Source organism: Sapajus apella, unplaced genomic scaffold, assembly GCF_009761245.1.
Source record: "Sapajus apella isolate SASKATOON/1434 unplaced genomic scaffold, GSC_monkey_1.0 scaffold30, whole genome shotgun sequence".
NCBI lineage: Eukaryota > Metazoa > Chordata > Mammalia > Primates > Cebidae > Sapajus > Sapajus apella.
Genome location: NW_022436970.1, coordinates 4648576 through 4672837, shown reverse-complemented (window position 1 = coordinate 4672837; position 24262 = coordinate 4648576). Strand labels below are relative to the sequence as shown.

At 36.8% G+C, this 24262-nt stretch overlaps 1 protein-coding gene across 5 annotated transcripts in view; it reads right to left on the bottom strand.

Annotated features, from left to right (window-relative positions):
- MALT1 (MALT1 paracaspase) overlaps nt 1–24262 on the bottom strand; it is a 79491-nt gene that overhangs the window by 25652 nt on the left and 29577 nt on the right. For 2 of the 5 annotated variants that reach the window (XM_032293603.1, XM_032293605.1), the window contains exons 5-10: nt 16669–16847; nt 16159–16255; nt 15304–15336; nt 12179–12205; nt 10341–10373; nt 3255–3458 (exon numbers count right to left, since the gene is read on the bottom strand). In XM_032293603.1, the coding sequence (XP_032149494.1) occupies nt 3255–3458; nt 10341–10373; nt 12179–12205; nt 15304–15336; nt 16159–16255; nt 16669–16847 (573 nt within the window). The remainder of the gene's footprint in view (nt 1–3254; nt 3459–10340; nt 10374–12178; nt 12206–15303; nt 15337–16158; nt 16256–16668; nt 16848–24262) is intronic. The other 3 variants (XM_032293606.1, XM_032293604.1, XM_032293607.1) reach the window with 3 other exon arrangements.

Here is a 24262-nt window from a genome sequence, read left to right as displayed (position 1 = left end):
ACCACGCTGGGCTAATTTTTGTATTTTTAGTAGAGATGGGGTTTTACTATCATGTTGGCCAGGCTGGTCTTAAACTCCTGACCTCAGGTCATCTGTCTGCCTCAACCTCCTAAATTACTGGGATTACAGGTGTGAGCCACCATGCCCTGGCCACAGGATTTGGTTTTAAAAGCCAAACAAAGGGTTTAAAAGCCAAGGTGAAAATATCAGTAAGAAACAAGAATAAACAACCAAGGTAATAATTCTTCATATAATGCTGTCAATCTTTAAATATTTCACCAATCCAGAAATCTAAATTGGTATTTTTTTTACACCTCATACTTCTAGTGAAGTTTTGGAAGCCTTTTGCTAATTTACGTCACGTAGGCACCTTAAAAGCTGAGATTAATTGTATAATATAAAAACAAACAACACACCTGATGCCAGCTTGAAAATATAGATTGAGTTCCTTTATCTGAAAGACTTGGGACCAGCAGTGTTTCAGATTTTTTTCTTCTTCAAATTTTGGAATATTTACATATACATAGTGAGGTATCTTGGGGATGCCACCCAAGTCTAAACACAAATTTCTTTTGTGTTTATTTTTTTCCTTTTTTTTGAGACAGAGTCTTGCTCTGTCTGCAGGCTGGAATGCAGTGGTACGATCTCAGCTCACTGCAATCTCTGACTCCCTGGTTCAAGTGATTCTCCTGCCTCAGCCTCTCAAGTAGCTGGGATTACATGCACATGCCACCATGCCCACTTAATTTTTGTATTTTTAGCAGAGACAGGGTTTTACCATGTTGGCTAGGATGATCTCGATCTCCTGACCTTGTGATCTGCCCACCTCGGACTCCCAAAGTGCTGGGATTATAGGCATGAGCCACTGTGCCCAGCCTTACGTTTCTTTTTTTTTTTTTTTTTTTTTTTTTTTCAGACTGAGAGACCAAGTCTCACTCCGTCACCTGGGCTGGAGTGCAGAAACACAATCTTGGTTCACTGCAACCTCCGCCTCCTGGGTTTAAGCAATTCTCATGTCTCAGCCTCCTGAGTATCTGGGATTACAGGCACACACCCCAACGCCCAGCTAATTTTTTTTTTTTTTTTTTGGACACGAACTCTCTCATCCAGCCAGAAGTGAATGGAGGGACGTGGTTTCAGCTTACTGCAAGCCATTCTCCTGCCTCATCCTCCCAAGGAACTACTATTACAGGTACCTGCCACCATACATTTTTAGTAGAGATGGGGTTTTACCATGTTGGACAGGCTGGTCTCGAACTCCTGACCTCAGGTGATTTGCCCACCTTGGCCTCCCAAAGTGCTGGGATTACAGGTGTGAGCCACTGCTTCCAGCCCAATTTTTGTGTTTTTAGTAGAGATGGGGTGTCACCATGCTGCCCAGGCTGGTCTCAAACTCCTGGGCTCAAGTGATCCACCCGCCTTGGCCTCCCAAAGTGCTGAGATTACAGACATGAGCCACCATGCCCGGCTTCATTTGTTTCATATTCACCTTATACACGTAGACTGAAGGTAATTTTATACAATATTTTAAATAATTTTGTGCATGATACGAAGTTTTAACTGCAATTCCTCATGACATAAGGTGTAAAATTTTCCACTTGTGGGATCATGGTGGCACTCAAAAAGTTTCAGACTTTGGATTTTCAGATTAGACATACTCAACCTGTATAAGCCAGTTACCAAAGCGGCATATTTGGATAGTGTATTCTTTCATATTTTCGTAAGAAAAATGGATGAATTCAACCAATAGTCATCATTTCATACACTTATAAGCAAAGTTATATGAACACACCAGCATAATGGCTGAAATCTCACATTTGAGGTGTTTACCTTGTTAACTTCATTTGCCTTTCTCTAAATCCTCATTATTTAGAGAATAAAACTCATTGGTAAGATTTTAAGACTTTTCCCCATCCCTTATACAACAGTGTGATAAATCTTAAAAAAAAAAAAAAAAAAAAAAAAAAAAACTTTTGTTCCATGAGAAATTCTACTTTGAGAACCATTAAAAATTCTAACCAAACTTGCCTTATATCAAACTTACAAATAATAAGAATAAATTCAGAAATTATTAAAAAAAAATAACTGGAAAGATACAGAAGCCAAATCGGCACTCCGTGTTTATCACTTGCATGCCCAACAACAGGCCTGGAAATGTCACTCCCCTGGCAGTCCGATGTTATTGCACAATGTCATGGAAGCACAATCCTGTAAAACATGGTTCAGAGGAGCTCGACAGCTGGCCTTCCCATACGAAAATCCATAAATCACCCAAGAAATGATTTGCTACTGACAGCACACTGTCTCTTTGAAATTCTTTACCATATATGTAGTGTTCTTAACATATTTGAGTGAAAGGATGGGAAAAAAACCATTAAATATTTACTGTTAGAATTTTTGTAGAGGTACATTTCTAAGCATATCTGTATAGAACTTTCATTTATAAATTGTTTTTATATGCCCTATCCACCAACATTTCCTTGTTAAATTCTATTTCCCACTAAAAGACTAGAAAATGCCATGCAAGAGTTAGGAAAAGGAGGCCGGGAGCAGTGGCTCACGCCTATAAACCCAGCACTTTGGGAGGCTGAGGTGGGTGGATCATGAGGTCAAGAGATCGAGACCATCCTGGTCAACAGGGTGAAACCCCGTCTCTACCAAAAATACAAAAATTAGCTGGGCATGGTGGCGTGCGCCTGTAGTCCCACCTACTCAGGAGGCTGAGGCAGGAGAATTGCTTGAACCCAGGAGGCGACGGTTGCGGTGAGCTGAGATCATGCCATTGAACTCCAGCCTGGGTAACAAGAGCGAAACTCCGTCTCAAAAAAAAAAAAAAAAAAGGAAAAGGAAACATACAAAATATACATTCTGCTAGAACCTTTTATGCTAACCCCCCAAAGAAAACTCCACATACTAAAGTATGTTACACATATGAATGTAAATTTTGCTATGTAGTCATCAAGCTTTACTATACTGTGGCTCTATCAATAAAAAAAAAAAAATCACAAAAGACAGGTAAGAATTCTAATAAGAACAATATGTTTTGACAAAACAAGAAACAAAGTAAAGACATGAAGCTAATTAGTTATTCAGATGGAATGAAGATCAAATGTATCATTTTAATAAGAAAAATAAAACTCTTCCATTCAACAGTGTGTTTACCTTCTATTTATCTGATTTTCAACTGTTAACCTAACTTGTATAGTGAAAAGAATAACGGATAATTGTAAAAACAAACATGATAAATATCTTACCATATACTCCTTTGTCTAAAAGGAGTAAAAACTCATCCACGGCATTACGCATCTCATATTCGGTAAGATCTAACAGTGAAACGACTTTGAAGTCCAGCTGTCTCAGTAAGTTAGTTAATTCATACACATCCACCAGAGGAGCTTTGAGCTTGGGGTGCTCCCAGTAATTCATATTTCCTATCAAAAGGGCAACCTTGTCCTTTGCTTTGGGAAAAAAAAAAAAAGAGGATGTTTAAAGAAGATACAAAGATTAAAATACAACCTATGGAAATGGTATCATACTAGAAAAATATGCTTTAAGATTGCATTATTTCATTTCAAGTAAGATTTCATTATTCAACTTCATTTTAGAACTACTTACATAGCAGACCAATATTCTCTGAGGAACAAAGAGGCTAAAAACATCAAACTGAAATTTTGGAGAAAACTTGAGGAGTATTTGAAATTGGGTTTCCATCAAATTAGGTTCTGTTTTGCTGAGAATGAAACAGGCTAAAAACCAGATAAATAGCTAAAAAAGGGACAGGAAGAATTTACATCAGAGTGAATGAGGGGAAATACCAAAGAGAGAGAGGAGTTGGTGAGTACTGTATTCTTGGTTTCTGCAGTCGCCATGTGGATGTACTACTGTCTCCTCTTAGCATCTTTTTAAAATACTCCCCATTTGACTCAGATGAGGCTATTTCAAGGGTATGTGAAGATTTTGTGTACAAGTACCTTAAAAGTTCATTTTTTTTAACTTAATGCACTGAGACTTTGCTCAAAGATAATGTATTCTGACAGAAACAATTTTTTTTTGTTGTTCGTAAGAGGAAATAAAGATCTACACTTATGCCTTAAAGAGGAGCACCTAGCTTAACCAGGTATGTAGCCCATCTAAAACAGTGTGGAAGGCTGGACACAGCTTAGTGCTTATGAGGTCTTCAACACTGTGCCTTTCTTTGATAGTCTAAAATGGGGTCAACGGTTAAAAACTCAAGATCTGCTGGTATGAAAGAGAGGAAAAACAATTAAAATATTAAAAAACACACACACCCCTCCAAACCTCAAGACCATCAATGACAATAAGAGGCCATGATGGCTTTTTTCTGGAGGGCTGACAGTGAGGCGTGTGTAGCACCTGTCATGGTAGGCAGCAGTGATGGGAATGCCAGGGAGCAGACAGACAGGGTGACGAGAGTACCTGCAGCACCAGCCAACTGGCTGAAGAGCTGCCTGGGTAGAACTGCAGGCCACCCCCTCTGACTCAGGCCAACCCCAGCCACAAAGTGCTGCTAAGTAGTTTTATTGTAAGTTATTATGAACACTACTCTTATGAAGTTGAAACAGGCATGAATAATCACATTGCTGACTTGATGTATACAGTATATAATTTCAGATGTTTCATATCATTGAGATGATTACTTCACCAAAAATCTCTTTGGTGTAATTTCTTTTCTTTCTATAGAACACTTAAACCTAGTGTTAAAAACCAGCATCAACTTAGAAGAATGTGACTCTTTCAAAGGACAAAAAACTCTACTTTGTTAAAAGCCTCAATAATTTTACATCATGTCATCTTTATATGAACATATTCAGAAATTTCTAGTAAACTGCCCAGTCTTATGACTATACACAAAAGTGAAATGATACTTAAGCCACATTTTTAATTCATTGGAAAAGCTGAGAATACTCAGCATGGATTTCAATAGGAAGCAGCGTAAAACTTAACATCACTTGTATTTCTTTTCTAAAGTTTCTTTTAAAATAAAATAGTATTCTTACACTGAAATACCCACTATAGCAAGACTGTTAGCCGGCTATTCCATAGCACATTTTTCCTGAGTCCATCAGCGCTATTAGAATCCAGACACAACCTCAACAGAGTGACAGAATCAGATCAATCTTCTGAAGGGGAAATGAGAAAACGCATTGTCTCTGGTTTACATCATTATAGCCCAAATCACAGGTTTACAGCAAGAGGTTACCAAGGTTACTGAGATGGTAAAATGCTTGTAAATCATTCCATTTTTTCCATTAATTATATACATCATAGATTCTTATTGGTAGAAAACAACTATAAGTATATAAGAAAAGAAATCACTGGGTCTTTAGGAAAATAAAATTAACTGCCAAACTAAGCATCATGGGATGTTTTTGCTGCTATGAAATCTTTATTCACGGGTTTTGTTATCTATTTGGGAAAGAACACTTGGTACAGTTTACAGAATGGAAGGGTTCAACAATTTGTCAACTACAGGTCTTAAAATATATGTATTGATAACTGTCCATAACACTTCTAAAATTTTTCTCCAATGATAATTTTTAATAGCTAGTTCCTAAGATGTCTTAGAGCATTTCCTTGACTTTAATGGTGAAAAGATGGTGAGTCAGTCAGTCTTACCTGTACAATCTACTTGATAAACAATTCCTGGGTGATGGGTGAACTGGGGTAGATGTAAGATCGAGAGGTAGTAGAAAGGCAGAGGAAAAATCAGACTTCAAAGACATGACACAGAAACAAACAAAACTTGAATTTGAGGAGGTAAGAGTGAGAAATAAAAAATGCTTCAAGACAGCAAATATAAAGCAATTTGTAATGGTTATCAAGTGATAACATAAATGAAAGTTTTTCTGTAGAAAAACGTTTACCGTAAGAACCACCTACAACTTCTTGAACAAAATCATTTGTTGAAAAAATGAAACAAAAATGCCAGTGGATTAAGCAAAAGAGTAATGAAGCCACTTCAGAAAGACATTTTAACTCATGATCCTCAACATCTTCCAAAGCTTAAGGTAATATATTCTTCAAAAACTGGTACAGTATTATATCATTAATCCCGTGTCTAATAATTCTAATTATTATACTACTTATCTAAAATGAGTTAATATTTAGAAGCACCTAGAAAAGGACCTGGCATGTGGTAAATGCTATTAAGTATGTGTTTTAAAAATCTCATGTATTGAATCTCTTAGTGGCTCTCCATGTCCTACAAAATCAAGTCCCAGTCTGTTGGTGTGGGTGAGGAACAGATAGCTGGGTATTGCTGGAAGGTAGAGGACTAGGGAAGCAGTGGCTGGGGGTTAGACTGCTGATGTAGTTGGGCATCCAAGGCCATTCACATTCTACTCCATGCCGACCTTTCCAGCTGTGGTAACAGGTGGCCCCCAACAAACCACAGTATTCTTGCCCTTGTGTAGTACAGTCACCCCTACCTGTGAATGTGGGCTGTATTGTGACTTTCTTTGAGCAACATAAGATGTGGGACACTCTGCCAGTTCAGGGTCTAAATAAGAATCTCTGACAGTTTCCACTTTAGAGATCCAGCCACGACATAGAAAAAGCAGCTACATGGAGAACCACTCAGGAAGAGAGAAGGAACCGAGGGAAAGAGGGAGAGAGAAAGGAAGAGAAAGAAGTTTGTGGGGGTGGGAGGGGAAGGGAGGACAGAGAGACAGACAGACAAGGGGGGGGGGAGAGAGAGAGAGAAAGGAGGGGAGAGAGAGAGAAATTTTTCATAGTCTTCACAGTCTTTCACCAATCCCCACTAAGGTGCCAGGGATGTAAGCGAAGCCATCTTGAATGCTGCAGTCCCAGCCACATCTGACTGCAACTGTGTAAGAGACCTCAAGAAAGACCAGCAGAACCACCACCTGCTAAACCCAGTCCAACCCACAGAACCGAGAGATAATAAAACTGATGCTGTTCTTAAGCTAGTAAATTTTGCAATGTTATTCAGCAATAGATAACTACATTACTAGTACAGCTCCTTCCCTATTTTCTACCTTCCAGCAATACTGAACTATTTGCTCCTCACACGCACCATCTATTTCATGCCTCCATCCTCACCATGTCTTCACCCTTTTTACCATCTCCTTCATTTCTGAACACTCATCCTAACTGCCTTAAACACGCATTTTCATTTTATCCCCTTGAGATCTCCCAATTCATCCCTGAAAATCCTCACCTTCACTTTGCCTCTTAGGTAAACTGACTCTGCTAGACGAATCTCATCACCATCTTCCATGAACAATTTCTAGATTCTTTACATATTTTTACCAGGCATATATCATGTACTGTATTATTTAATGTCCATCTCCTGTTAGTATCCCAAGGCCTTGAATTCACAAACCAAGGCTTGTTCTCTTACTTCAGTAAGCAGTGGTCCCCAGGCTTTCTGGCACACCAGGGACCAGTTCTGTGGAAGACAATTTTTCCATGAACGGTGTCAGGGGAGGGGTGCTTTTGAGATGAAATTGTTCCATCTCAGATCATCAGGCATTAGTTAGATTCTCCTGAAGAGTGCACAACAGGTTTCACGCTCCTATGAGAATCAGCTGCTGATCTGACAGAAGGCAGAGCTCGGGCAGTAATGTTTGCTCACTCGCCTCCTGCTCTGTGTCTTGGTCCTAACAGGCCATGGCCCCGTAGTGGTCCACAGCCTGGGGGTGGGGAATGCCTGTCATAAAGCACAGATGAAACATTAGATAAATGTTTGGTGGACTTCAATGATGGAAGTTGACCTGATATTCCATTTATCTTGTTATTCTTTCAATTGGGACGTGTTTGAGAAAGAATACCTGGCATAATGGAGCTAACAAAAGCTCTGGAATGAGAGACATCTGGTTTTCAATCCTGTCTCAACTACTAAATTATAAGATCCTGAACAAATTTTATTAAACAGAGTTTTAAATTTTCATCTACTAAAAATGAGGAAAGATATCTACAACTCAGGGTTAAATTATACATTTTTCTAGGTGAAAACAGTTTATTAATATTACTACTAAATGCATACTTGTGATTAAACCAACTTCAACAACTAATCCAGTTACATTTGAATCTTGTCATTTTGTGTACCTAAGACATATGTATGCTCCTCACTACAGAATACGATGACTATGCCTTTGTTCAGAACACTATTTTAGTAGGTATTTCTTAATCAGTGAGGTCTGGAGATCTAAAGAAAAGATCATGAAGCTGGAATACATGAAAACTTACCACTATGAATAAAACTTAGGAGTCTTTTTTTTTTTTTTTTTTTTTTGAGACAGAGTCTTGCTCTGTTGTCCAAGCTGGAGTGCAGTGGTGTGATCTCTGCTCACCAGAACTGCCGCCTCCCGGGTTTAAGCAATTCCCCTGCCTCAGCCTCCGGAGTAGCTGGGAGTACAGCTGCGTGCCACCACACGTGGCTAATTTTTTTTCTGTTTTTAGTAGAGTCAGGGTTTCACCATATTGGCCAGGCTTGTCTCAAACTCCTCACCTCAGGTGATCCACCCCCTTCGGCCTCCCAAAGTGTTGGGATTGCAGGCATGAGCCACTGCACCTGGACCTCATAGCAGGTTTTTTAAGGTAATAATTCACAGTCCCTTGTCCTCATCAACATCAAGCACCTTCCCCTTCAGTGCCTCCTGATTCCAAGAGCATGGCTTGGACTTTGCATCAACCTAAGCTGCTCCACCTCTGAAAACTAAAATAATGTATTTCCTTTCTGTAATCGTAACAACTTCCTATGCTTTTAACAGATTTGCCCTCTACTACTCGTTCTACTACTCTTCTAACTTGGTGAACTTTAAAAATCTGACTCCTTCATTTTCTCCTAGTTTATTAACTTTTTCAAGGCTTTTTTTTTATTTTTTGGAGACAAGGTCTCACTCTGTTCACGCAGGCTGGAGTGCAGTGGCACGATCTTGGCTCACTGCAACTTTGCCTCCTGGGTTCAAGTGAGTCTCATGTCTCAGCTTCCCAAGTAGCTGGGATTATAGGCGTGTACCACTACGCCCAGCCCATCTTCTCTATTTTAAAGCTGAATTCTGCTAAAAAACAAAACAAAACGAAAAACACATGCAACTGATCTAAATCATTATAAATTCTTAATTTTTAAAAGTCTCAGTTGGACTCTCTCAATACACATTCACTTGTAGATCAGACTGGTCAACCTTGCTTCCATTTTCTTCAGCTTCTAAGCCTCTTCCATTGCGTAAGTTCTATATTAAACCTTACTCTTTTTTCCTCACTCTTTTAAGCATATTACTATGCCTAATTACCTAGAAACAAAAGCCATAGACTAAAAATGTCTTCAGCTTTCCAATAAATCTATTTGTTCACCAATCTCTTTCTAATCTCAAAAGAGGTTTCAACATTCTGATTAAAGACAACGTCTCTTGTTTTCAACCTTGGCCCAAATCCCTACCATCTCTTCCAGGAACTTGCTCTATAAATTGTCCTCTTTTGATGGATCACTCTAACCTACAGTCTCAACAGATACGTCCTTTTCAAATGTAAATATCCTCACGTTTTCCCCTCCTACTAAAACACTTTGAATATATGCCCTATCTAATTAATTTCAAATCACCCTTTCTTTCCAACAAATTAACATGTACTGTCTTCATTTACTCACTTCTAAATCATTCTTTTTCTAGTATTTTATACATTGTATCCATGTTTAAATTCCCAGCATAACTCCATACTGACACATATTAGGCCTTTCAACACTTCACTCAAAGCCAACAATCACTTCTTCAGTAGCTGAATTCAATGGACAAATATTAGACATATTTTATCTGGCTTCTACCACCATCAAGATGTTAGCTATTTTTATCATCTTTAAATGTTAATCTGTTAAACTTTTATTGCTAAAGTTTTCTCCCTTACGTTTTCTTGTCTCAGGCATTCCTTAAATGCAACTGTTCATTTACATTTTATTCTAAATTCTTTTCTCTTCCCTTTGGAGAAGATAGGGAAGCAAACTCTAAAGCTACTGCAGCCCTTGTGATTTCTATCTCTTACCAAGAAATAGCACCAACCACTTCTTCCTCTATGCTAACCACGTGGCATGTACAGGTTTCTTTTTGTACGCATGTTTGCATGTTGTGAGAAACACACAAATCACTCCATAGAAGTTGACTTGGCCCTAGAAACGGAATTTGTAATCATTTTAAAGCCTTCTCTTCTAAACCTTTTACAGATACAAAAGATAAAACATTTGGTCCCAAAGTTATTTGTTTAAAATATTTGTTTAAAAAAAATCAAATGAAAATGTCTTAAATTCCTTCTGGGGTTAAACACAATAATTATACTATCATCATGCATTTTAAAGCTCTACTCACCCAAAGGCTGGTCAGTTGTTTGCTCTTTATTATCTATACAAAGATAAAAAAGCAAAACATGTAAGATGCTATTGTCCATGGTATAAATATTTCCAGAGTTAAAGATATATGAAAAGTATATAATATCAGTAGCATTGTTTACAGAATATAGTTTCTAACCTTCAAATTTTTAATAAAAACACTCTTGAATGGAAAAAATTGATGGTGGTGTTCACAATAAGACGTAGCAGTAGTTACCATTTCCTGATGCCTTAGCTGGTACTGTTCTACATGCTTTATAATGAAACCTCACTCTACCCTATGAGGTGCATACTATTATTAACCCCATTATATATATATAGGGAAATTAAGGCAGAGAGAGATTAAAGTCACTTGGCCAAAGTTATTAAGCTAGTAAGCAGCAAATCTGGATACTAACTTAGGGAGTCTTATTCTGGATTCTACACTTTCACCATCTACTATACATAAAATAAGATCCCTCCCCCGACCTAGAGCACCAAGTAGGGAAAGATGTATCATCAGTTGTGTGTCCACTACTGTTGAGAGATAACTTTGTACTTTTGGTAAAATAAATGCCACTGAGGTCTGTTAAAAGCTTTCCCTCTACAACATTCTTCTTTTAAATCTAAAGTTTTGATACTTCCTGAATTGTGGGAAATAAGGAGAAAATCAAAGAAAAGGCCATGGAAATTTTAGAATCTTAGTGGTGGCTATTTACAAAAGTTTTTCTGAAATGACTTTTCATAACGTTCATTAAAGGACAGCAAGAATTAATAGACTAAGTTAGGAAAGGGGATTCTATCCAGACCAAGAGAAACAATTACTAGGATGGTTTTTGACAGTTCAAGACCTACTTGAAGCAGGTCTCACCGATGCTTTGTTTGAATTTGAGGATACCACAAGGAGAATGATGCACAGGTAATGGGGACTTTCTGCTGTGTCTAATTTGCTTACATACAGTCAGTACAGCCCAATGGCATTCACAATAAGATGTTTGCTAATGCAGTATGAATATGACACTAAGTAAACTAGTAACGATGCTAAAATAATGAGAACTAAGTAGAGAAGTAACAGGGCTTTCTACAAATATTAAATGACATAACCACCTTTTTAGTCGACTCCTGAAAGGTTTTATTTTCGATCCATCCGCAGGTTCCATCACTGTCTTTCAAAAAGCCTACACTATGTTGATATCCCATGTCTTCATGTAGTTCACACTGTTGATATGCCTTTTATCTCAGTTGAAGGCTTAACTTGTTCAGAAATCTGTTCTGATTAACATTAGCCTACAGAGTTATGCATACTCTTGCCAATTGTCACTCATTAAGAAATGGTTACTGATCAACCCACCTGTACGGTGTCAACGATCCCCACAAACATACTTCTTACTTCAGATATAGGCACCCACCCAACTAGCTCAGATACGCTCTGTGACCGAGGAACTGAGAAAAAGGTCCCAGGGGTCTGATGAGTTCAGAAGTGTTACCCCAACACTCTGTCAAACACGGCTTCCTGCTTTCAGATTAAAGATCATGTACTTCCCCCATTAACTTCCTTGTTATGATATAAGCAGAAATACAAAATGACGAAAAATACATTGAGGTTTTGTTACTTCAAAGACTTCTTTTCTACCCTTAGTTTTTATAACCTAAAATATTTTTAATGTACCACCTGTATGAAACTGTACTTCATGTAAGTAGTTAATTCCAACCTTAAATTATATCATTTCAATAAAGAGAAAAAAGTTACTAGTATTACTATAGCAAAAGAGTACCTATGGTATCTTTACCATATTCAACAACTTAAAAATCTAAAACTAAAATGTTTGTATTACTCACCAGGATGACCAAGATTATTTAATTCATCTAAAACAAAATAAGAGAAAATAAATTAAGTAATCTAAATGCCTAAGACTAATCAAAGAAGTAGTTTTGAGCCAGTGAATCATGTTATGTTTTATCAATTTACAGCTTTTCAAAATAAATGAAGAAGCCATGCAAATACTGAATAGCAAAGAATATTAATTATTGCTGTGCTTATCATTTAGGACTTCTAAATTTTCATGAAGTGACAAAAACTAGGCTCTTTCATAATTTATTCATAGTTTTAGATATTCCAGGCAAATAAAACCAGTAATCTCAAATGATCTTTTTTTAAGTAAACTTTTAATTTTAGAACATTTTAAGGTTTGCAGAACTACTGTGGAGGTAGTGCTGAGAGAGTTCCTATATACCCCACATCTGGTTTCTCTATTAACATCTTATGTTAGCATGGTGTATTTGTCACGTCTTATGCTAGAATAGTGTATTTGTCAAAACCAGTGAACCATTAATGGTCTTTTTTGCTCAAGGGCTCCATTCAGGGTATCACACTACATTTGCTTGTGTCTCCGGAGGCTTGCATCTTCTTGGTTGTGACACTTGCTCAGGTGTTCCTTGTCTGTGATGACATTGACAGTTTTGAGGAGTAACTGTTAGGTATTTTGCAGAATGTCACTCAACAGATTTATCTGATGTTTTTCTCATGGTTAGACTCATAGTTTCTCAAGGTATAAGGTGTTTTTGGGAATAACAGTGGTTTGAGAATTAACCTGTACCCCCATGGGACATCTTATCATGGCCAACAGATGGGTAAAATAAGCAATGACACAGCCATCTATTTCTTTAAAGTTTTATGAAGATAAAAAATTAACATTAACAAATTAGAAATGTTATACTATTCATAAATTTTTTTATGTATAAACTTTATTCTTGTATGTGACATAAAATCAACTAAAGAAGGTCTGAATCAGCAGATGGATTATGTGTAATTTCTTTTGCCTTCAGTATTAGACTCAACTTATTCCCAGTTAGTTACTTAGGTCAGCAGCACCATGCTTTCACCCCTCTTCAGCGAGGCTGTATCATACATTTGCAATACAGTTAGGTTCTTTTCTCATAGTCTGTATTCCATCTTGAGTCCCCCTCCTCTGACCTCCTAAATGATTGTTTAAAATTTGTATATATTAATCACTATCATACAGAATAGTTCCACTGTCCCCCCAAAAAATCCACCTATTCAATCCCCAACCCTCATCCTGATTGAATTTTTTCTTTCATACATAATAATTGTACATATTTATAGGATACATATGATATTTTGACACATGCATAAAATGTATAATGATCAAATCAGGGTACTTAGGATAACCATCAGCTCAGACACTTATTTCTTTGTGTGGGGAACATTTCACTTCTAGCTATTTTGAAAGACATGGTAAATTGTTAAGTACAGTCACCCTACTGTGCTATCAAACACTAGAACTTATTCCCTTTAACTACAGGTCTGTACCTATTAACCAAACTCTCTTCAACCACCCCCAAGCCCTTCCCAGACTCAATCTACTCTCTACCTCCACGAGATCAACTTTTTTAGCTCCCATATGTAAGTGAGAACATAAGATATTTGTCTTTCTGTGTCTGGCTTATTTTCACTTAACACAATGACTGTTCCATCCATGTTGCTGCAAATGACATAATTTCATTCCTTTTTTATGACTGAATAGTCTGATCAAGTATCTTTACCAAAATACATAAACTCAAATAGAGGACACTTATGCTCTATAGGTAGAATATATATATATATATATATATATATATATGAAATAAAGGATACTGTTCATATGCAATTCTCAACTTTGTGGACTTTCATAGAAAATCTGGATCTAATTTTTTCATCTGAGACTTCTGGAGAAATGTCATAACTGGATTTTCATCTCTATGTGTTCTAAATAGTTATTTGAAAATTATTATTTAATAGTATGCTTGCTACTGCAAAAATTAGAGAGAATACTGCAGGTATAGAAGCAGCACAGCAAGGTGATAATTCACATGCATCACCCTGGAGCCAAACAGCAGTGCTAGCTTATATTTATTCTTAAAGGTTTGCAATGTTAGGAAGTTTTAAAAACCATGCATTAGGCAAAAAGGATTAAGAGAGGAAGAGGCGTTTGATTAGGATTTCTTCACATGGCTTCTTTCCCTCAAACAGGGTTAACAGATCATGGGATTAGAACTCCCTTACAAGAGAGAATTCTTGTTTGCAACTATTTTAGAATGAAAACAGTAATTATAGTATTCCAAATTGATACCATAGAGACATGAAGGACAGGAAAATCAGAAAACATAAAATTTAACATTATTTCCTTACTTTACCCAAGTGGAGCCTAAAGTTACGTAACAAAGAGGCAGAAATTGAAAAAAATACTTTGCCATCCACAAACCTAATTTTGCAAAACAATGTGACATCACACTAAGGAAAGATGATCCAAGTTTTAATATTTACTCATTACAATTGAAGTACAATGCTTTGGCTAATTAAAACAAATTAAAAGTTTATGTTGAAATAGATTTTTAGTTCTCTTTACATATTATGGTAAAGGTGACATGACAGGTTAATCTACAGTCTTGTAGCTTCAAAAAAATCCTGATTAATTTTATATTGAAACAGAATATTTAATATTTGCTAAAACATATGTTAAACAATAAATCTCTCTTGAAGCTTTTATAAAAACTAAATTTCATTTGAGAGCATCTAATCATGGCTAAAGGAGAGAAAAAATAATCTAAAACATATCCATGATCATATAGCCACCTATCTTTTTTACAAATTTTATGTAGATAAAAATTAACATTAACAATTAATTGCAAATGTTCACTACTCAAAAGACATAATGCAGGAACTTTGTTCTTATATGTAATATTAATAGAAAGTCAACTGAAGATTAGTTATTGTAATAGTGTGTCAATCATGTCTGTCTATTTATAAAACTTCAAAGATTAAAATACAATATTCTTCCATCAAAATCATTTCTTACAGCTAGTATTTTTTCCATCACTGCACTCAGTAAGCTAAGAGCACTCCACCAATCCCAAGAGCAACTAGCATGCAGGAGATCTGGTTTCAAACCAAAGAATTACACTACCTTCAGTGCACTCCACTGCCTCATTTGTTCTTCCTTGTTTCAGAAAAAACAAATTTGAATATATTGTAATTCATGATCTTAAGAAGGGCAGCCATAAAGCAAATAGAGATTAATATCATAGAGCTATGTTGACAAACCAACACATGCATCAATACCTCCTACTATGAACAATAACTACAAATATATTAAGCTGAAATAGAATAAATTCCCAATTTATGCAGTTAATAATGGGGACTGCTGATTAATAATCTTTCTTTCCTTTATAGCTGTATGTTTGTTTTTAAAAATGTTTTATTAAAAATATTTTTCTTTTATTATTATTTATAATTCTACCTCCCAGCCTGAAGCAATCTGCCCACCTTGCCTCCCAAGTAGCTAGGACCAGGTGCATGCCACTATGCCTAGCTAATTTATTTATATTAGAGACAGAGTCTCACCATGTTGCCCAGGCTCGTCTCAAACTCCTGGGCTCAACTGAACCATCCACCTTTGGCATCCAAAAGTAACTGGATTACAGGTGTGAGCCACTGGCCAAGTTGATTCCACTGAATCAAGTTTTTTGTAGCTAAAGCTTTAAAGAATACATATTTATCATATATGTTTAAAGTAAACTTTAACTAAAATGATCTAAATAAAATAGCTTTTTTTTCCCTGGTTCTTTTTGCTTTCTGTAAACCTAGATTATGATTTTAGTATGTATTCTTTCAAATTTCAATATAAACAATATAACTTCTAATACTTAACACATCAATAAATAGTATGGGGTAAAAAGTAGAATTTCCTTTGCATAAATGTTGCAGTTTATATAGCTTATCTTATAGTCCACTTGTCAGAACGTCGAGGAATACTTCTTACCTATGATGATTTCTACCTTCTTGCTATCTTGACTCTCTCGATCATTATATACATGACACCAGTAGGTTCCTTGGTGTTCCAAATCCACATAAGGCACCTGTATCAATATTAGAACATGTAAACACTTCTTCAGTTCTAACAGCTTGGAGAAAGTCATTTTGTGTTTTAAAAATGCCCTTCAAAACATAACATCTCAGAAGGCTTTAGACGTTGTTATGTTAGCTACATTCACCAGGTTAAATACCAACAAGTAAATGATGCAATGATTTCAACAGTGCTGAGTTCCATGCAATACTATTTGACATTTTACATATAAGCCTGAGTCGAATTCTAGCACTTTAGCAGATATATGAGCTAATTAATATGAAATCATAAGGGACTTTAAATAAAAATATTGAAAACATTAAAACATTTGAAAGGATATGTGTTTTAATGTTCACCATATATTTCAGTTGTACCATTTGTTATACATGTTAACTCCCCCAAATGCCCCCAAAATCAGCTTCCTACCATGTATAGTTTTTTGGTCTCATGTGTTAATGGTAATTCATTTTTGAACCACTGGTAGTGAGGAATAGGGCTTCCAACAGCAACACACTGTAAAACCAATGTGCTGCCTGGCATCAGCTTTTGGGAAGTTGGTTCAACACAGATTTGCAACTTGGATTCAGAGACGCCATCAACACTTCCTTAAATTAAAAGAAAAAATAAAATCTCTAGGTTAAAAATAAAAATAAAATTTTCCTGTAATTAAAAAAATAGATGTGTCAAATTCCCCTTTCATTTGTTACAATCTTTAATAACATTTCCCAAACTATGTTTCAAAAAACTATAGCACTCACAGAAATATTAAGAGATATTTTGTGGACAAAAGAATGCTGTGGACAAATAAATTGAGAAAATTCTGAGTTAAACAAGGTTAAACATATTTCTTGATTGCAGGACTTCTCAAGGCTTTCAAAGTGTTAGTATGCATTGTGAATCAAGGAGAGCAATATAGTTCAAGTGTCTTCCAAATGTGTTTGGCTGCAGAATCTTTTTGATGGAGGCTAACAACTTATCAACATCTTGAGTGATATTGGCATTCAACATGGAAAGCTCTATGTTCTGTTCCTTGGCATACTGAAATAAGTTTTGTTACCCACATTGAATAAATATGGGTGGGTTATTACCAACATTTTTACCCCAGGCAGATATTAGAAATCATTTACTTAACACTCATTTATTACTCTTTAAGCTCCTTGAAGGCAAAAAGCTTGTCAATTTTATGCAATAACAAGTCTCCATTATGAAACTCAGTGTTTAACACATTATAGGTGATCAGCAATATTCATTGAATATGATTCCATTTATAAATATATTATTACATGCACAGAAATAGTCTAGAAAGATATACACTGCTCTCTGAATCATTAGGATTATTTCTGCAGACTGCCCTACTCCCACACGGACATCTTACCAGGGCTTTAATATCCTGCTCTGGGTCATTCCAGTCCCTCCCACCCCATTCAAATGTCTACCATGTTTGGCCCCACCTAATGTCTTTAGAACTGAGTTGACAAGGAAGGGTAAACCAGCTGAATGTTTTACAAATCTTTAAAGGCACAGTGTGAGCATTAGGGTAACCAGTGGTCTTAGTTTGCCTAGGACAGAAAGGTTTCCCAGAATGCAGCACTTAAAAGTGCTAAGACTAGAAAGTCCTGGGCAAACCAGATGGGCGGTCACCCTAGCAGGCATGACCAATCAGATCTTCAAGGAACCCCAGCTACAAAGAGGTTCTGCCTCACTCACCAACTCCCTCTCTTGGGTCTTTCTCTAATGCTCTTGCAGAAGGCTAAGGAGGGGAGGAGAGCTAAAAGATCACCTGTGAAATGAGGGCCACCGGGCCTGTTTAAGGCTGAGGGCACAACAGAGGCCTGAGGGAAACTCTTGGAGGCCCAGGAGGCCCTCAGTGAATGCAGTGCCATTGCTTTTCAAGGTTGGCTAGGGGCAGGGCAGCTAGGAGTCTCAGACCCATCCCACCCCCACCGCCCCGACCTGAGACACAGAAGAAAGATAGGTGGGATTAGAAAACAAAAATGCCTCAGTGGTCCAATCAGCTGAGAGTCTGGATGTAAAATAGAGTGAGATCTCTTATAGTTGGCACTAGAGCTGTAAAATAGGGATTTCTAATATCTTCTTGATATGCCAATCTCAGTCCTGTCAAAGGGAAATCCTCATTCTACCCTCAATTCCATCAGCAGTAAACTGAATATATCTAATGCCCAGACCTAACGACTACAAATTGGATGGACTAATATGTCCATTGTAGTAGCCATTACAAGGGGTATGCCTAGTTCCTGGCCATAAAAATATTAATTTCAATCTCTATGTTATATGTTAACATATAGTATGTTAATCCTATTTTTCTTTTATACTCAATGTTCAGCATTGAATACATAGTTATGTGACTTATGCAGAAGAAAGAAAATGTAACCCCATTGGTGGGTGGCTGGGGTTGGGGGGCTAGGGAAGGGATAGCATTAGAAGAAATATCTAATGTAGATGATGGGTTGGTGGGTGCAGCAAACCACTATGCCACATGTATACCTATGTAACAAACTGCACATTCTGCACATGTACCCCAGAACTTAAAATACAATTAAAAAAAAATTTCTAATGTTGAAATAGTCTCATTTTTCTAAATAAACCATGTTTACTTGTAAAAAAAAAAAGAGCTGGCTTACATTCTGGAATAATCAGAGAGAGACTCATATTAACTCGAAGATAAACATCTTAAGGACCTGGTGAGAAAAGCAGTTAATCAACTTGCACAGAAGATGGTGATCAACTTACAATTTCAGCAGCAAGAAAAAAAAAAAAAAAAAGCCAAATGGAAATAACAGAGATTAAAAATATCAAGATTTTTATTCTTCAGTGCATTTGATGAACTTTCCAGCAGGCAGGTCATACCAGAGAAAAGAATCAGTAACCTTGAAAACAGGTTAAAAGAAATCCAACTGGAAATAAAGAGATAAAGTAAAGGAAAGAAAAAAAAGGACAGAACTTACAAGATCTGTGGGACAATATCAAATAGCCTAACGTATACCTAAAGACCCAGAAAGAAAGGAAAGTAGAAGAAAAATATTTGAAGATTATGGCTAAAAATGATTCAAAATTGATAAAAGATATCAACTTACAGGTCCAAGAATCAGAAAACTCCAAGCAGGAAGAATTCAAGGGAACAATTATAAAAGGGATAAACAAATTTCCATGATAAACAATGGAGGCCATTGAAAAGACAATGAAATGGCATCTTTAAAGTGGTGAAAACAAACCAACACATCTCTAAAATTCTATAAGCAACGATATCCTTCAAAAATGAAGACGATGAGAGATAAAGAATTCAAATGCTGAGATAATATGCCTACAAATTATTTCACAAATAATTTTTATAAATTATTACAAACAGTAGATCTGAACTATAAAAAGTGTGAAAAGGAATTCTTCAGCCAGAAGGGAAATTTTACTTGACAGCAACCTATGTCAGAAGGAAAGACTGAAGAGCACCACAGCAGGTAACTACGTCAGTGAATATTTTAGACAAAACCTTTAAAAATTACACACACATATGTATCCTTACAAGATTGCTTAAAAGTAAATGTAGAAGTAAAATATGACAAATATACAATGGGAGGGCACAATGAAAGCATACTATACAGGTCTTTATATTTTAAGGTAGAATACGTTTTGAAGGTTTACTATAATAAGTTAGAGGTATACTGTAATCTCTAAAGCAGCCACTAAAAAAATCACATTAAGACAATAAAGTCAATAAAAGAGATAAAATATAAAAAATTTTATATTTAAAAAACATTAAAAAACATAATATTTAAAAAATATTTAAAAATACTCTTTCATGCAAAAGAGGGCAGGAAAGGAGGATCAAAAGGGAACAAATGAGACTAACTAAAAACAAACACTAAGATGTCAGACTTAAACATAATCACATTACATGTAAATGGTCTAAACACCTTAAAAGAGACTTTTTTCCAGACTAGAGCAAAAAGCAACACTTATCTATATTCTGTTATCTGAAATAAAACTTTAAACAAAGACATTCCAAATTAAAAGAATGAAAAATATATACTGTACAAAAAAGCTTAAGAAAGCTACCACGGTGCTAGCCAGGCACGGTAGCTCATGCCAGTAGTCCCAACACTTCGGGAGGCCAAGGCGGGCAGAGTGCTTGAGCTCAGAAGGTCGAGACCAGCCTGGGCAACATGAAGAATCCCAGTCTCTACCAAAAATGCAAAAAATTAGCCAGGTGTGGTGGTGCATGTGTGTGGTCCCAGTTACTTGAAACACTAAGGTAGGAGGATTACTTGGGCCTAAGAGGCAGAGGTTGCAGTGAGCCATGACTGTGCCACTGCACTCCAACCTGGGTGACAGAGTAAGATCCCCCTCTCAAAACAAAACAAAAAAGAAACTTTCCATGGCTGTATTAGTATCATACAAAGTAAACTCCAAGACAAAGAGGATTACCAGAGATAAAGAAGCATTTCATAATGATCAAAAGGTCAATTCATCAATAAGATCCAACAACCAACATCGGCCAAGATAAGGAGCGAGTAACCTGAATTCTCATACCCTGTTGGTGGTAATGCAAAATGGTAAACTATTTTGGAAGCTTTGGCAGTTAAAAAAAAACACATTATCTACTCTATGACGCAACAATTCCACTTCCATGTAACTATCCAAAAGAAATAAAACATATGTCCAGAAAAGACCTTGTATGAGAATGTTCATTGCAGCTTTTTTCATAATATTCCAAAACTCGACACAAACTAAATGTCTATCAATAGCAGAATGAATAAACAAACTAGTCAATTCATACAATGGAATATTATTCAGCAAAAACACAGGACTGCCTAATGATACACTGAACGACATGGGTAAATAGGAGAATGAATAAACAAACTAGCCAATTCATACAATTGAATATTACTCAGCAAAGACAGGACTGTCTAATGATACACTGAACATGAGTAAATCTTAAAAACACTACGCTGGATGGAAGAAGCCGGACATAAAATATCTAGACTGGTCAGTGACTATATATATGTTAAATGGATACATATACCCATGTTTTATATATATGTTAAAACTCACTGGACTGTACACTTAGGACCTGTATATTGTACTGTACATACATTACTCCTTAATAAAAATGGGATAAAAAATTAAATAAAATTGAGAGAGGCTGATATGGGTTGGCTGAGTCCCCACGCAAATTTCATCTTGAACTGTAGTACCCACATATTGGCGGAGGGACCTGGTGGGAAGTGACTGGATCATGGGGACAGTTTCCCTTGTGCTGTTCTGATAGTGAGTTCTCAAGAGATCTGGTTATTTAAGTGTCTGGCATTTCCCCTGCTTGCTCTCTCTCCCTCCTGCCACCATGTAAGATGCGCCTTGCTTCCCTTTCACCATCCACGGTGACTGTAAGTTTCTTGAGGCCTCCCCAGCCATGCGGAACTGTGAGTCAATTAAGCCTCTTATGTTTATACATTACCCAGTCTCAGGTAGTATCTCTACGGCAGTGTGAGAATGGGCTAATACAGAGGTGCATGAGGTATTCTTTCTTTAAAGAAAATCGTGATATTTCTATTTCTCAACAACCTTAACGTTGAGTTAAGGAAAGGTTAAAGAGAGAAGAATGATAGCAGCATTCTAATTCTTTTAACAAAAAGTCTGTTTCCCTCCCTATTCTTCTTTTTGTCTGCAAATAACAACAGAAAACATGGTTCTTGATTGTGCACTGCATAAACAAAATAATATCTGACAACTCCTCTTTAGAATAGACTGGTTTTTTGCCTTAATACTAGCTACTGAACTAAAGATGGAGCACAGTGAGTCGCAAAGTAGACAAGCAAGTTTCCTTGCAGTGAATGATACTTTACATGGCCTTTAGTGCTGACATCAACTCTAGAGTTTTTTTTTTTTTCTTCTACAACATAATTTTTTTAGGAGCAATACAATAGTTTGGGCGAAAAATATACATTATGGAAAAGAATTGAAAAGTGAGCAGCAAGACTACTATATGAGAGTTTTTCTTCTGCAAACTGGAGACCACAACATTCAAATCCATAACAAACTGACCTCTTCTTGATTCACATCCTAAATACAGAACTCAAAACTATCAGGTCTCAAATGCTAGGTGTTTATGTACTCATCTGCTTTTTATAATGATCATATTTAGTATTCATGAGTAAGAGTAATTTCAGGAAAGGGCATTTTTCCATGATGTTAGTTTAACAATCGGTTTTTGTTTTTTCTTTTTTTTTTGAGACAGGGTCTTGCTATGTCACCCAGGCTGGAGTGCACTAGTGTGATCTCAGCTCACTGCAACCTCTGCCTCCAGGGCTTGAGTGATCCTCCCACCTCAGCTGGGACTACAGGTGTGCACCATCAGGCCTAACTAATTTTTTTGCATTTTTTTTTTTTTTGTAGAGCTGGGGTTTTGCCATGTTGCCCACGGTGGTCTTGAACCCCTGGCCTCAAGTGATTCACCCACCCCAGGACCTCAGCCTCCCAAAGTACTGGGATTATAGGTGTGAGCTACCATGCCAGATCCACACTCTGTTTCTTAAATAAGGAAAAGTTTTAGATATCAAGAATCCTTCAAAGATTTTTAGATAGCTTTGAATTTGTGCTTTAAATGTAAAAATATTAAAAGTTTTTGATGGAAATATTTCCATCTCTGCTTTGTTAAACAGAATTCACCCTGGTTCTTCATTTTGTCAACAACCATCTACTGAGTGCTATTGGTTATTAAGTGTTTGGTTTTATGAAAGATTAGTAAGACCCAGACTTTCCCTTCAGGAGTTTAGTCAAATAGGGAGACAAGCCTGATAACATAAACAACTATAATATGGAATTATGTTCAAAAGATTAACTTTTAGGGAAAAGAGGTGGTAGCAAGGAAGTCTTCCTGCTTTCTATTGCAGCAGATAATCTTTCCCGATAGTTGTGTAAATAATTTGGGGTCAGGGGCTCTCTTTTATGCTTAGTTTAAAATAGTTGTAACACCTAAGCCCAAGGCTGTGCCTCATGAAGGTGGCACTGAATTGCATAACTGATGAGGGACTACTACCTGCCAGGCTTTGTTCTAAGAACTAGAAAGAGAAAAGGGAATTCCTTACCCCTATACTGCTCAGACAGCTAGGCAAAGAAATAATTTTAAAAGCAACGTAACAAGTTCTGTAATGGAGGTAAAATCAGAATGCCAAGAGAGCAGAGGGAGCTGAGGCTTGAAAGAATCATAAGAATATGCCAGGCAGAAAAGGTATTCAAGATGGAAGGAAGAACTGATGCAAAGACATGGAGTGTAAACATGCAAGGCATTTTTGAGACAATGGAAGCAGCAGGGAGAAACTAAGTTGAGTATAGGTGTTGCGTGTGAGGGCAGAGTAATGGACCATGAAGAAAGGCTTGAAGAAGTCAGTGGCAGGAACCAGACTTAAGATCTGTCTATGTCATTGTAAGGGATCTGCGCACACACGTATAAATGTATATGTATGGTGTGTGTGTGCACGTGCATGCGTGCACACACACAGAGAAAAGGGAATTAAAGCAGGCTGGGTATGTTGGCTTACACTTGTAATCCCAGCAATTTGAGAGGCCAAGGCAGGCGGATCACCTGAGGTCAGGAGTTCGAGACCAGCCTGGACAACATGGTGAAACCCCGCCTCTACCAAAAACACAAAAATTAGCCGATGTGATAGCATGTGCCTGTAATCTCAGCTACTCAGGAGGCTGAGGCAGAAGAATTGCTTGAACCCATGAGGCGAAGGCTGCAGTGAGCTGAGATCAGATGGCACCACTGCACTCCAGCCTGGGCAACAAAGTGAGACTCTGTCTCAAAAACCCAAAAATTAAATTAAAAAAAAAAAAAAAAAGAAAGACAAAGCGCATGGATCAAATCTTAACAATGGCTGACATTATACTGGATGAAGTACATATGTGAAATTTTGCTACTATTTTTGATACTTTGAAATTATTTAAAGATAAACATTTAAAATAAAATAAATAAAATAAAAATAAATAAGGGTAATCCCCATCC